General features: G+C 43.1%; 1 protein-coding gene across 1 annotated transcript in view; it reads left to right on the forward strand.

Moving 5' to 3' along the window:
• Positions 1 to 1,978: 1,978 nt before the first annotated feature.
• The window catches only part of SLC9A8 (solute carrier family 9 member A8), an 80,336-nt gene continuing 67,986 nt past the window's right edge, over positions 1,979 to 14,328 (forward strand). Inside the window, 3 exon segments of the mRNA XM_023184124.2 lie at positions 1,979 to 2,255; positions 4,320 to 4,501; positions 12,722 to 12,802. Coding sequence (XP_023039892.1) covers positions 2,230 to 2,255; positions 4,320 to 4,501; positions 12,722 to 12,802 — 289 coding nt within the window. The 5' untranslated portion in view covers positions 1,979 to 2,229.

Genomic DNA, 14,328 nt, shown 5'->3' on the forward strand with positions numbered 1-14,328 from the left:
TTCCAGTCATGTGGGGTTTATTGGTGCTGGTAGAAAACAGTAGCCTCAAGCCCTCAGTTGACAAGTGTGGCCAGAGAGAACCCCACTCTCAATCCTTTGTAGACCAGGTCATTCCCGCAAGGCTCTGTACTAACAGAAGAGAGTAGGTTATTAGCCCCATTTAAGAGCCAGAGAAATTAAGGCAGTGGAGAGCAGCAGGGCTACTGGTTAGAAACACAGACTCTGTGCCTGAATCCTAGCCTTGTCATTTGCTAGCTGTGGGACTGCAGGCAAGTGCCTTGATTTCTCTGTGTCTGTGGATAATGATGGTATCTACCTCAAAGCTATGTAAAGAATTAAGGAAACAATAGCCCAACACCACACCCGCAGGAAGGAAGCAAGTTTATTATTACTCAAACATTGGTGGATCCTGATGACATTCTCTCAGTTAGCTTTAGCAATCTCAAGAGACCTTAGAGGATGGAGAACTCAAGGTTAGAGCCAGATTTCTTCTCTACCTAGTTCTTCGGGGCCAAAACCCTTAACCATGCTTAAATCCTCTTTCAGACACCATAGTCCATCAGTAAACCCTATCTTCAGTATGCATCCAGGAGTCCAACCATTCCTGCCACCTCCTCGGTATTACTTTCATCCAAACTGCCATCAGCTGTCACCTAGATTATTGCAAAAGCCTCCTCACCGGCCTTGGGGCTTCCATCCTCTCTCTTTCGCCAACCCCCAGTCACTCCCAGGCAGCAAAGCTCATGTTACTTCTCAGTTCAAAACCCTTCTGTGACTTCCTAACACACCTAGAATTAACTGATTTATTTACTCAATGATTATTTATTATTGAGTGTCTATTATGTGCCAGATACTGCTGTAGGCATTAAAATGGAAAACAAAACAGACAAAAATTTCTGCATCTCATGGAGAGAGATGGTTAATAAACAAGTGTATAAGTAAAACATACTTATAGGTTAGGTGTCATGTGGAAAAACAGTTTAGGGAAGGTGGGGGGCCTTGGATTTTAAGTAGGGTGGTCAAGGAGGTCTAACACACAAGATAAGGGTTAAATAAAAGGCCAAACGTAGGAGAGGTGGGAGCCAAAGAGCCACCCAGAAGAACAGCATTCTAGATAAAGGCTCAGCAAGTGCAAGGATGGAAGTATTCCTGGTGAGTCTGTGACAATAGTGGAAAGTGAAAGTGTGTGGGAGGGGAGATATAGAGCCCCATGTCCCCCTCCCACACACTTCAGAGGGGAAAAGGGGGCAGGGTTGAGTCCTGTACATTCCCCAAGGTTTTTTTCTCTGATGGAGATTGGAAGCCATTGGAGGGTTTAAGCAGAGGAGTGATGAGTTAAGGGATCACTCCAGCTGCTGTGTGGAAATCCATAAGGAACAGGGGTGAGTCAGAGACCCTGAATGGAGCGTTGCAATTATCCAAATGAGATAGAGTGGCTTGGATCAGGAAGGGAGGTAGCAACAGAAGCGGTCAATAAAGTCCAAAGTCCTTACGATAGGGTCCCAGTCCTCCCGATGGGGGTCTCATCTACCCCTCCCACCTCACCTTGTTCCCTCCCCGCATCCCCACCCCACCGACCACTGCTAGGCACATAGAAGGCATCTACTAAGCATGTGTTGAATCGATGAACTGCTTAATGAATGGTCCACCCCTAGATCATCAGCATCCATTTTAACGCTAGGCATATAGTCTGAACTCAATACATGTTTACAGATGAAATGCTGCACTGTCCTGTCAAGTCCAGGCGGTTATTCCTCTCCACAGCCGAAGGAAACTGAGGCTCGGGTTGGGGAAGTGTCCCCCTGGGGTCTCTCAGCTTAGGCTACAGGCTGGGCATCCTTTTTCAAACTCTTTTAGCACAGCGAAGTCGAGAGCACTGGGCGGAGGGTGCTTGCTTGCCCTCAGGGTGAGTCACAGTGACCTCACAGGAGTTTCCCCAAAACGTCCCCGGCCTGTGATGGGGAAAAGCCGGAATCTCTCGGGCCCAGGTGGTCATGTTGCCCAGGCCGGACAAGCGTCCCGAAAGCCCGGGGAGGGACTAAGAGACAATCCTCCCACGCGCTTTCTCCCACCCTCGGGCCACTGAGACGGAGGGACAGAGGGCCACCCCCGCGCGGCCGAGGCCCCGCCTCCCGCTCGCCCGCCCGCGCCTCCAGCGGAAGCCGGAAGCAAAAGCGGGTCCTGCTAGCCCCGCAGCTCCGAACTCGGTGGTCCTGGAAGCTCCGCTGGATGGGGGAGAAGATGGCGGAAGAGGAGTGAGTGGGCTTTTTCCTGGGCGGCAGAGGCGGCGGGGCTGGGCCCTGGCGGGTGACAGCGAGCGCCTCAGTCAGCCCTCAGGCTCCGGAAGGCGGAGCTTCTTTTGCTGGTTGGCCAGGACTGACCAAGCTGGTGCCTACGAGGGGGGCAGGATGGGCGGGCCTGGGCCCAGGTGGGCCTTGCGTTCTCTTGGAGGTCGGTCCCTCGAGCTGGGAATCTGCCGCCCAGCGCAGGCCCCGAGAGCGGCCTTGCGGAAAATGCAACCCATATTTACTTTCCCAGTTTTCGGTTATCTCATGGTTACTGAGCCCTCTTCCGCCTCCTCCAGGAAGTCGTCCGGGTTCTCCACACCCACGTCCTACGTAGCCAGTCGTCTCCTCCTCTGTAACGATCAGTTTTCATGTCTTTCTCCTTCACTAAGTTTCGTTCAGTCATTAACTGTTAGCCATCTACTCAATTCCAGGCCCTGGGCACATGGTAGGAAAGGAGGCCGACCAGAAGCCGCTCTCTGGGAGCTTCCATTCTAGTGGGAAAAGAAGACCATAATTAGTCAAGATGGTTTCAGATCGTGATTGATTAACCCTATTTGTGCCTAGTGTTCTGTTATTGGAACGCCAAGCATGTGGGAGTTATTTATATCCTACTGCTCAAGGTCATCGCCAAGGTCTGATTTTTCTCACATGTCTGCAATTCTAAAAATTGCAATCTCTGCCATGAATGGGTTAAGTGTTCCTAAGGAAGCAGAATAGAGTTAGGGTTGGGGAGTCCACTCAGGAAAAAGTGACATTCAGCAGAAACTTGAATGACCAGAAGGAGGGGTAGGAGAAGTAACATTAGGTTCAGAAGGCCTGGTTGAAGAAAGGGTTTAGTGCTTTTGAGTGACAGGCAGCATTGCTGGTGTGTAGAGAGGAGGGGGGGTTAGCTGAACAAGGGGAGATAGGGAAGGACGATCTGTGTCCTCCAGGTACTTTTGGGCCAAAAGTCATCTCCATACCTACGGGGCAGAGTCTGTTGCAGATTGTAGATGCCCTATCACTGTTTGTGGAATGAGTACATGAAGATGAATAAGGAACCCCTTCATTGATACTGGACTCCTTCACCTGATAACTTTTCAAATATACTTCTTGGCCATATGGGGGTCATTTAATGTAATCAGATACTTATTGAGCAACTGCTCCATCCCAGACACTAAACAGGGCCTCAGCAGCACAAAATGAAAGAGGCAATATAGCCCAGCGATTTCAAGTTTGGGTTTTCAGTTTGATTCTGTCACTAACTGAGATGTTGGTGAAGCTTTGCAACCTCCCAGAGCCTTGGTTATGCATGGGTAAAAACGGGAAAGTAATCATACCCAATCAGACGTGTTATACCTATTAAATGAGAGGTAATGTGTTACCTAGTTCCTGAAATGAAGCAGTGCTCAGAAAATATTAACTTTTATAGTCACAATTACCGTTATTATAACAGTATTACACTAGTTCACAATCCCAGCACGGTGTGAAAGAGCTGCGGGAACATAAGCAGTGGAGTGGGTAAATTCGGGTGAGGTAAGATGGGGTAATAGGAGGTGACATTTGAGCCTTTTGAAATCTGAGAAGGAATTTGTAAAGTAGGGTAGGGCATGCCCAGATCAACCACTGGGCAAATTCAGGTGGCTTCTTCAACTCGCAGAAATAATGCAAGGAAAAGAATGTAAATTGGAGAAACAAAGGTGCTAAGTAAACAATGTTGGACCTTGGAAAGTGATGAGACTCCAGTTTGCCTTGGAGTTTTAATCCCCCAGTATTTGCCAAAGAGCAGGCAGCATTTCATATCTATACTAGCTTTGATTCCCTACCATTCCTGTCCTCTAAGTGGCTGCATTCAAAAGCACCAGAGGCCACTAGTAGTGCTGTGCAGCCAGGGATTTTCTTAATAAGTTTCTCTCCAAGGCCTGCCTGTTAGTTACAAGACTTGTGAATCCCATAAAGTTCTTGGACAGCTTCTCTTTCTGGTGTGAGGTGTGTGAATTTATGTTCTGGGACCCTTTTCCATTATGTAATTATGCTTTTTATGTCCTCCAGGAGGTTCCCCAATACAACTCATGAGGGTTTCAATGTCACCCTCCACGCCACCCTGGTTGTCACGACGAAACTGGTGCTCCCGACTCCTGGCAAGCCCATCCTCCCCGTGCAGACAGGGGAGCAGGCCCAGCAAGAGGAGCAGTCCAGCGGCATGACCATTTTCTTCAGCCTCCTTGTCCTAGGTGAATATGGACTCTGTCATCCCCATCATCTGCCATCCCCAGTGTCTGTGTGCTCAGTCTGTGTGTTTAACCCTGTCACTCCTCTTGACTGTGTCAAGTCTTCCTCCCATTTGGTTTTCATATCAAACACTGAGGGAACATGTTAAGTTTATAACATCATAACAGGGAACTCTCTTCTTTATAAAATCATGGCGCTTAGCAAGTTCCAAAGAGCTCTTAATGTAGTATCTTAGCCTTTGAAAGAAGGATTAAAAAAATTTTGGCCTAGAAAGAATCCTGAGGCCCGGCACGGTGGCTCACACCTGACATCTCAGCACTTTGGGAGACTCAGGTGGATCACTTGAGGTTAGGAAATCAAGACCAGTCTGGCCAACATGGTGAAACCCTGTCTCTACTAAAAATACAAAAATTAGCTGGGCGTAGTGACACATGCATGTAATCACAGCTACTCAGGAGGCTGAGGCACAAGAATCACTTGAACCTGGGAGGCAGAGGTTGCAGTTAGCCGAGATCACGCCACTGCACTCCAGCCTGGATGACAGAGCGAGACTCTGTCTCAAAAGAAAAAAAAAAAAGAATCTTGAACATCTAGTTTAATGAATTTCAAGTTCTGCTCAAAGGAGTGTGCGTATGTGCAGGGGAGGAAGGAGCAGGGGGTAGGGTGGCAGAAGGTGGGAGGAGTCGGATGGGAGAATATCTGACCCTCTGCTCCTAGCTTCAATCAGAGCATCATTTTGTGTTCATATTTATTAGACTTCCGTATGAATTTTATTTAACGGTTTTGCTGCTGATTGAAAGAGCAGAAATCCTTGCTCTAGCACCCTGTTTTCCTTAACCTCTGTCATTCTCATTAACTATGGTCATGACTTTTGCCATATCTGTGCACCACCTGTATTGTTAATTTAGTTATGTGCTATTTTTGTTTAAATGCATTCACTTTCTGAAAACCTCATTTTGGGCCGGGTGCGGTATATCATGCTGGTAATACCAACACTTTGGGAGGCCGAGGCGGATGGATCACTTGAGGTCAGGAGTTGGAGACCAGCCTGGCCAACGTGGTGAAACTCTGTCTGTACTGAAATTACAAAAATTAGCCGGCTGTGGTGGTATGTGCCTGTAATCCCAGCTACTCAGGAGGCTGAGGCAGGAGAATTGCTTAAACCTGGGAGGCAGAGGCTGCAGTGAGCCAAGATCGTGCCACTGTACTCTAGCCTGGGAGACAGAGTAAGACACTGTCTTAAAACAGGAAAAAAAAAACCAAAACTAATTTTGTTCAACCTTCTCTTTTAGTGTGTGAGGAAATTTCAGCATAGAGAAGTCAAGTGATTGTCATACCGGGCTGGTATAAGACTAGAGACTGATAACCAGGTTACCGATAGCTGTCGAGAGGTTTCGATAAAAGACAAAAACTTAAATGCCTCCCAGAGTGCCTGTAACTCCATCTCAAAAAACAAACAAAAGAGAAATCCAGTTGAAACTATACAACCACTTTTGATTAGCTAAGGAATAAATAGCTTTGAGTTTGACCCAAGTTCAAATTGTTTTTTTGTTTTTGTTTTTGTTTTTGAGATGGAGTCTTGCTGTTGCCCAGGCTGGAGTGCAGTGGTGCGATCTCGGCTCACTGCAAGCTCCGCCTCCCAGGTTCACGCCATTCTCCTGCCTCAGCCTCCCAAGTAGCTGGGACTACAGGTGCCCACCACCACGCCCAGCTAATTTTTTGTATTTTTAGTAGAGATGGGGTTTCACATTGTTGGCCAGGATGGTCTTGATCTCCTGACCTCATAATCTGCCTACCTCAGCCTCCCAAAGTGCTGGGATTACAGGCGTGAGCCACTGTGCCTGGCCTGTAATCCCAGCACTTTGGGAGGCCGAGGTGTGTGGATCATCTAAGGTCAGGAGTTCGAGACCAGCCTGGCCAACACGGTGAAACCCCATCTCTACTAAAAATACAAAAAATTTTAGCCGGACATGGTGGCATGCCCCTGTAATCTCACCTTCTCGGGAGGCTGAGGCAGGAGAATCACTTGAACCCAGGGAGGCGGAGGTTGCAGTGAGCCGAGATTGCGCCACTGCACTCCAGCCTGAGTGACAAGAGGGAAACCATCCCCCATCCCCCACTGCACTCCAGCCTGAGTGACAAGAGGGAAACCATCCCCCATCCCCCAAAAAAACAAAAGCAAATTCTTGTTTGAAAGTGAAACAAACATTTCATTTGCTGCTTTTCTTTAATGATACCAAAGTCATATTCCTAATGAGATTAGATCTTTTCAGAAAGTTGAAAGGTGGAACCGGTGTTTTTTTTTTTTTATTTCTCTGATGTGTATTAGGACTGTTTTTGAAGAAAAAGTATAACTTCTCTTACATTTATCTCGGTAAGTGGTCAAAAATTTTAATAATACACTTGAGGCCAGCAGTTTGAGACCAGCCTGGGCAACGTAGTGAGACTCTGTCTCTATAAAAAATAAAAGATTTTAATAATATAGTCTTTTTATTTGAAATCCTAGGACTCATCCTTGTCTGTCATAGTTTCAGAAACTTTTAAACCCATACTGAAAAGGTACACAGACCAGAAGTATACAATGTCTCGTATAGATTTGATACACCCTGGTAATTTTTTACCCTGTAAATGTAGTTGAATTCTATTTCTAGGGGATTACTTCAACAATGAAGGACGCTTTTTTGTTTTCTTTTTTCTTTTGTGATAGTAGTCGAAGACAAAGATGAAAAGCATTTTTTTTCTTGATTAAGAAATCTTTGGTAGCTGAAGTCTTCCTTCAGGATTGAGGAGTATTATTAGTTTATTTACACTGCTGTCAATTTGATATGTTAGACAATATAAAAGGAGGGCGTGGAAAAAAAAAAAAAACTTTTGTAGTCACTTTTTTTTTTAAGGGAAATTTAAAAGTATAATAGGACTTTTAAAGTAACTTCCAGGGTGTGGAGCATTTAAGATTAGCTGTACAAAAGACCACAAAACAGGTTTCTATAATGTACCTTTTATACCAGGCAAAATCCTGCCCAGTGTTAATACATCTTTGGGGCCAGAAAGGCTGAACTGTATTTAATCGTCCTGTATATTTCTCTTGGATTGTCCTCTCCAAACAGATTATAAACCTAGACTCTAGAGTCACACCAGTGTTAGGTGGGTTTCATTTTCACCTAATCAGATTCTTGATAGTTTATGAGTTACTATCTCTGCTTATGTGGAGGTCAGCATGTATTAGCAGAATAAAATGATGCTTTCTTTTTAAGTAATTTCGAAGGCATTGTTTCCCTGTTGCATATTATTATTTATTTCTGATTAGATATCCAAACATTGAAAATCTTTTTTTTTTTTTTTTTTTTCAAGATGGAATCTCATTCTGCTCATTCTGTTGCCCAAGCTGGAGTACAGTGGTGAGATCTCACCTCACTGCAACTTCTGCCTCCCGGGTTCAAGTGATTTTCCTGCCTCAGGCTCCCAAGTAGCTGTGGTTACAAGTGCCTGCAACCACACCCAGCTGATTTTTGTATTTTTAGTAGAGATGGTGTTTCGCCATGTTGGCGAGGCTGGTCTTGAACTCCTGAGCTCAGATGATCCACCTGCCTCAGCCTCCCAAAGTGCTAGGATTATAGGTGTGAGCCACCACACCCAGTTCAAACAATGTAAATCTGATAATGTTTTTAAAAATTACTATTATTAGGTAACTTGCTAATTCATGAATAAATGAACTCAAATGAATTAAAGTAAATTAGCCTATAGTTTATTCTAGCCCTCAGAACTCCTGACCTGGAATTTATTTGCCACATTTGGTTACTCTTTTAGTTAATTCAAATGAAATGGTAACTTTTGTGTCCTCTAAGCACATCACAGGATTACAGTGTGTTCCTTTTTGTTGAGAAGGGATGACAAAACTCTGTAGCTACTTTTGACTTCTAGAAGCTTGAAATCAGTCGACTTGCATTAACCCTTGTTGATCTTTGACTCCACAAGAAAAAATGGGGAATCATTGTTTTTACTTATACTAGATTAATAATTAACATTATTTGACACATACATTTTATGGGCGTCGAAACTTAATGGAGTTATTATAATTGATATGTGTTTTATATATTTTCCATAGTCATTACTCCAGGCATGAAAAATTGGAAGCACACTCTCCATACCACACAGTTTTTACCCTTTCTTGCTCGGTTTTTTTCCAAGTGTGTTTGAAAACGTGCTTGTTTTTGTGTATACAGTTGTATATTCGTAAGCACATACACAAACACAAATAATACATGTTTGGAGTTGCGAATTTGTTTTGATATAAGTGGGGTCTTACAACTTGCCTTTTCATCTCACAGAATGTCTTGGAGATGATTGTGTTGGTGTTTTTTCTGTCTACCTCATTCTTTTTTTTTTTTTTGTAGTAAAATGCACATAACATACATTTACAATTTTGAACACTTTAAAATGTACAGTTCAGCAGCATCTAGTACATTCACAATGTTGTGCAGCCATCACTACTATCTAGTTTCAGAACATTTTCTTCACCCCAAAAGAAAACCATTAAAAGTAGTCATTTCCCATTCCTCCCTCTTCTAGTCCTTGGCAACCACTATTCTGCTTTCCGTCTCTAGGAATTTGCATATTTAGAATACTTCATATAAATGAAACCATATAATATGTGGCCTTTTGTGTCTGGTTTCTATTACTTAGCATACTATTCTCAAGATTCATGTTATAGCATATGTTAGAATTGCATTCTTTTTTATGGCTGAGTAATATTGCACTGTATGGATATACCACATGATGTTTATTCATCCATCAGTGAACATTTGGATTGTTTCTACCTTTGGGCTATTGTGAATACTTCTGCAGTGAACATTTCTGTACAGGCTTTTGTGTGGATAAATGTTTTTATTTCTTTTGGATATATATCTACAAGTGGAATTGCAGTCAAATGGTTACTCTGTGTTTAACTTTCTCAGAAACTAGCAAATGTTTTCCACAGGGGCTGCACCATTTTACAAGGGTTCCAATTTCTCCATGTTCTTGCCAACACGTATTTTCTGGTTTTAAAAAAAATGATAGACTGGGTGTGGTGGCTCATACCTGCAATCTCAGCACTTTGGGAGGCTGAGGTGGGCAGATCATTTGAGGCCAGGAGTTCGAGACCAGCCTGGCAATATGGCGAAACCCTGTCTCTACTAAAAATACAAAAAAATTAGATGGGCGTGGACGTGGTGGCATACACCTGTAATCCTAGCTATTTGGGAGGCTGAGGCACTAGAATCATTTGAATCTGGGAGGTGGAGGTTGCAGTGAGCTGAGATCACACCACTGCACTCCAGCCTGGGTGACAGAGCGAGACTCTGTCTCAGGGGAAGAAAAAAAAAATATAGCTATCCTAGTGGATATGAAATTTTTTTTTTGTTGTTTTTTTTTTTTTGAGGTGGAATCTTGCTCTGTCTCCCAGGCTAGAGTGCAGTGGCATGATCTTGGCTCACTGCAGCCTCTGCCTCCTGGGTTCAAGTGATTCTCATATCTCAGCCTCCCATGTAGCTGGGATTATAGGTGTGCACTACCGCACCCTGCTAATTTTTGTGTTTTTAGTAGAGATGGCATTTCACCATGTTGGCCAGGCTGGTCTTGAACTCCTGACCTCAGGTGATCTGCTTGCCTCGGCCTCCCAAAGTGCTGGGATTACAGGTGTGAGCCACTGCACTGGGCCCTCACTGTATTTTTTTAAAAATCGTACATGTCTTTCCAGTGAATCATTGTATTTTGATTTTAGTTTCCCTAGTGACTATTGATGTTGAGCATCTTTTGTCTATGCATGTCCTATGCCCATTTAAAAGCTGTGGTGTTTGGCCGGGCGTGGTGGCTCACACCTGTAATCCCAGCACTTTGGGAGGCCGAGGTGGGCGGATCACAAGAGGAGAAGATCAAGACCATCCTGGCTAATACGGTGAAACCCCGTTTCTACTAAAAAATACAAAAAACTAGCCAGGCATGGTGGCAGGTGCCTGTAGTCCCAGCTACTCTGAAGGCTGAGGCGGGAGAATGGTGTAAACCCGGGAGGCGGAGCTTGCAGTGAGTCGAGATCGTGCCACTGCACTCAAGCCTGGGCGACAAAGCAAGACTCCGTCTCAAAAAAAAAAAAAAAAAAAAAGCTGTGGTGTTTGTCTCTTGGCTGTTGAGTTTAAGAGTTCTTTATATATTGTGGATACTACACCCTTATGAGATATATGATTTGCAAATATTTTCTCCCCTTCTATGGATTGTCTTTTCTGACTTTATTCTTTTTAATGGCTGAAAGCTATTACTTGGCGTTGATGAACCTTGTATTTAGCTCTTTCTGTAGTAGTTTCCCCCTTTGCTCTTAAAGCTGCAAAGAGTTGTTTGATCTGTGTATGAGAATAACTTAAATTTTTAAAAATCTAACTTGGTACAAAGGAAGAGCAGAAACTGGTTCAACTCTCTTGGTCTATTTTCTGTCCACTTATGTGCTTATTTGCCTTTTTTTGTTTTGTCTAGACGTTGAGCATGTTCCTTAGTCACATGTTATGTTTATGCACTGGAACTTTTTTCTTGCCCTTAGTATTTAATGTAGGATTTCTAACTAGGTTAAATATTTATATAAAAATAACACCGCAGATTGATAGTTTAAAGCACAGAATGAAAAGAGGACAAAATGTCTACATTTACAACACTCTGGCCACCTGGTGCTTTTTGGTGGGATTAAAGAAACCTCATTTGTCAGTGCAGCCTGTGAGTGTGACCAATTAACAGCCATGTGGATTGTTTAAATATTTCCTTGAAAAAAATAACAAAATTAATTTTAGTCCTGTTAATAAATACTGTGGGTTGATGAGCTGGTATACTATCTAGGTGCCCAATGAAAGAAAGAGACATGCACACTAACATTTGGATTAGAAAATTACATTCAGGAATAATTTTTGTGAAATACCCTGTTTTTTTGGGTGGGGGCAGAAATATCCCTTTCCAATCATTTTATTTTACATCTTCTTATTTTCTTTCATGACAACACCTGTGAGGAAAGTTAGACATTATTCTATTTTGGAGGTTGAGGAGTGAAGGCATCCAGCCAGGAGGGAGGTGGTGGGGTGCACTGTGGTTAAGAGCAACAGATTTGGAATCTGACTCAATACTTCAGCACCTACCAGTGGTGTGACAAGTGCTGTGATGTCTTGAAGCCTCAGTTTTCTGATCTGTAATCAGAGAAGATAGTGGTAATGACAGCTAGTTCAGAGGGGAGTTGGAGGATTAAATGAGAGAGTATTTGGGGTGTTCAGCCTAGTTCATGGCTCATGGAAAGCCCTCAGCCAATGAGAATGGCAGGATACAGCTGCACCCAGCTGTGGGGCAGGAGTGTTCCATATTCAGATCTCTGATGTTCTTGTCACCAAACCAAAGTGTTTACTTTTTCCTGTTTGTAAAACCCTCACTTCCCTCCATGTTAAGAGCCAGTCATATAGTGGCAAAATAATTTGTGTCAATGCAATCTGTTGTAGTTACATTTGTGTAAACGTGATTGATTTCATTGACTTCCTCTTCACCAAATAGAGTGTTCTAGTTGATAATCACTTCCAAAAAGTTGAAGACCATTTCTCAGAATCAGAAAAATTTGAATAATTTTAAATGATTATATAAGGTTTAATAGCTTGTGTAAAAAAATAGATTTCTGGCTGGGCACTGTGGCTCACACCTGTAATCCCAGCACTTTGGGAGGGTGGATTGCTTGAGCCCAAGAGTTGGAGACCAGCCTGTGCAACGTGACGAAACCCCATCTCTACTAAAATTACAGAAAAAATTAGCTGGGTGTGTGGCATGCGCCTGTAGTCCCAGCTACTTGGGAGGCTGAGATGGGAGAATCACCTGAGCCCAGGAAGTTGAGACTGCAGTGAGCCTAGATCATACCACTGCACTCCAGCCTGGGTGACACAGTGAGACTCTGTCTCAAAAAAAGTAAATTTCTGTTCCTCTTCCAATAACTACTGGAAAACAAACTAGTTCAGGCAGACAAAGAAGTATAGAGAAAATATAATAAACATTGTAAATGTACCTCCAGTTTAAGAAATGAGACATGAAAAGTACAGCTGAAATTCACTGTGTTATTCCACTTGTCCATTGCTGTGAGGACCCCCCAGAAATAACCACTGACTGGAACTTGGTGTTTATCATTCAAAATTGGGTGTTTTTTTAAAACAATGTCTTATTTTTTTTTTCTACAGCTATCTGCATCATATTGGTGCATTTACTGATCCGATACAGATTACATTTCTTGCCAGAGAGTGTTGCTGTTGTTTCTTTAGGTAAGTATGTATTGGTGATTCCATAATGAAAGCAGTAACAGAAACTACCATTTTTTGAGTGCCTCTTTAGTGCCAGGAACCACAAGAGATGCATCACATCCCTGATCTCATTTAATCCTCGCTGCAACCTGCCCTAAGGGTGTTATGATCCCATTTTACAGATGAGGACACTGGGGCTCAAGAAGGGTAGTGACCTCCTAAAGGTCATGTAGAAGCCCAAAGGCCATACAGCTCTGTACAGCTCAAAGGCCCTTTCTTAGCCTTTTACTTCTGGTAGAACTACCCTTGGGGAACATTGACCTCTACTGCTGGGCTAGGCTGACATCCAACTCAGTAATGACACTTCATAGAATCATTTAATTTTATAGACAGAAGGGACTCTGACTTTACCGTTTAGGAGGAACCTTCAATGGCTCACTTAATGCCAGAGTCAGATCTAAAGTCTTCAGAGAGCATTCCACTCTATCCCACTTACCTTTCTGTTTTGTTTCCTGTGCCAGTTAACTGTTGAGATCTAGTTGCAGTGAATGAACCTGTATAATAACAGGTGTGAATGCACACACAAGTTCATTGAAGTGGTTAGTGAAGGAAGAAGGCAGGGAATTTCAGTAAGTGTAAGATCAAGGCTGAAATGGGGTGGAGACATGTAAGGCACAGTAAATAAAGTCTTAGGTCAGCCAAAGCTTTTTAATCAGTTTATTATAGTGTAGTCACTTTTACTAGTTTCCACTTGCCTACTGATGGTATTTAATTTTTCCTGATCACTGCTGATGTTTAGAAGTTAACTTTGATTGCCTGGTAGATCTTTAGTGGAGTAGTAATTCTTTCACAAGATAGTTATTGTTAAGGTTAGCTTTGGAAATGATTGTTCAGACTCTATTCGCTAGCCTCCCCATCCTCCTATCACCCCAGCAGTCCTACTACCCTGGTTCAGACTGTCCTGCATTTTCGCTGGACTTCAGTACTAAGTGCCAGATCCTGGCTTGTGAGGCTTCACATTGTCATCTCATTTATGCCGTATGAGCTCCAGGTGATGCCATATTTTAAGGAATGAGCACCACTGGATTGTGTTGACCTTCAGTACAGGTTTGGAAACCAGTTTTACTCAAAAAGTTCGTGTTCTCTTTTTAGCATGCTTTTTAGCAATATATCTTGGTAGATTCTAACAGCCTTAGCTAATAAGATAGTCCTAGAGCTCCAAGAATAGGAGGCTTGCTCATTAACATTCCTTTCTGCTATTAGGCATATTGAAAAGAACCTCTGTGACTAATACCCATCATTCTGGGACATTCGGTAAAGGCTTTAATAACTACTCCAAGGAATTTACGGTTGTGTGGTCAGTTTTACAGCTTCTTAAGGAAATTTGCTATGAAAATTATAGTTGGTGTGTATTTAGATATTATATACATGAAAATTAAAATGATAATTCTTATAATTTGGTTTAGAATTTCAAGCTCCTCATGTTTCTTGAATGTTTGGGTAACTGCAACTTGCTGAACACCAGTGCTTCTATTAGGACTTAGAGC

This window comes from Piliocolobus tephrosceles, chromosome 20, assembly GCF_002776525.5.
Source record: "Piliocolobus tephrosceles isolate RC106 chromosome 20, ASM277652v3, whole genome shotgun sequence".
Lineage (NCBI taxonomy): Eukaryota > Metazoa > Chordata > Mammalia > Primates > Cercopithecidae > Piliocolobus > Piliocolobus tephrosceles.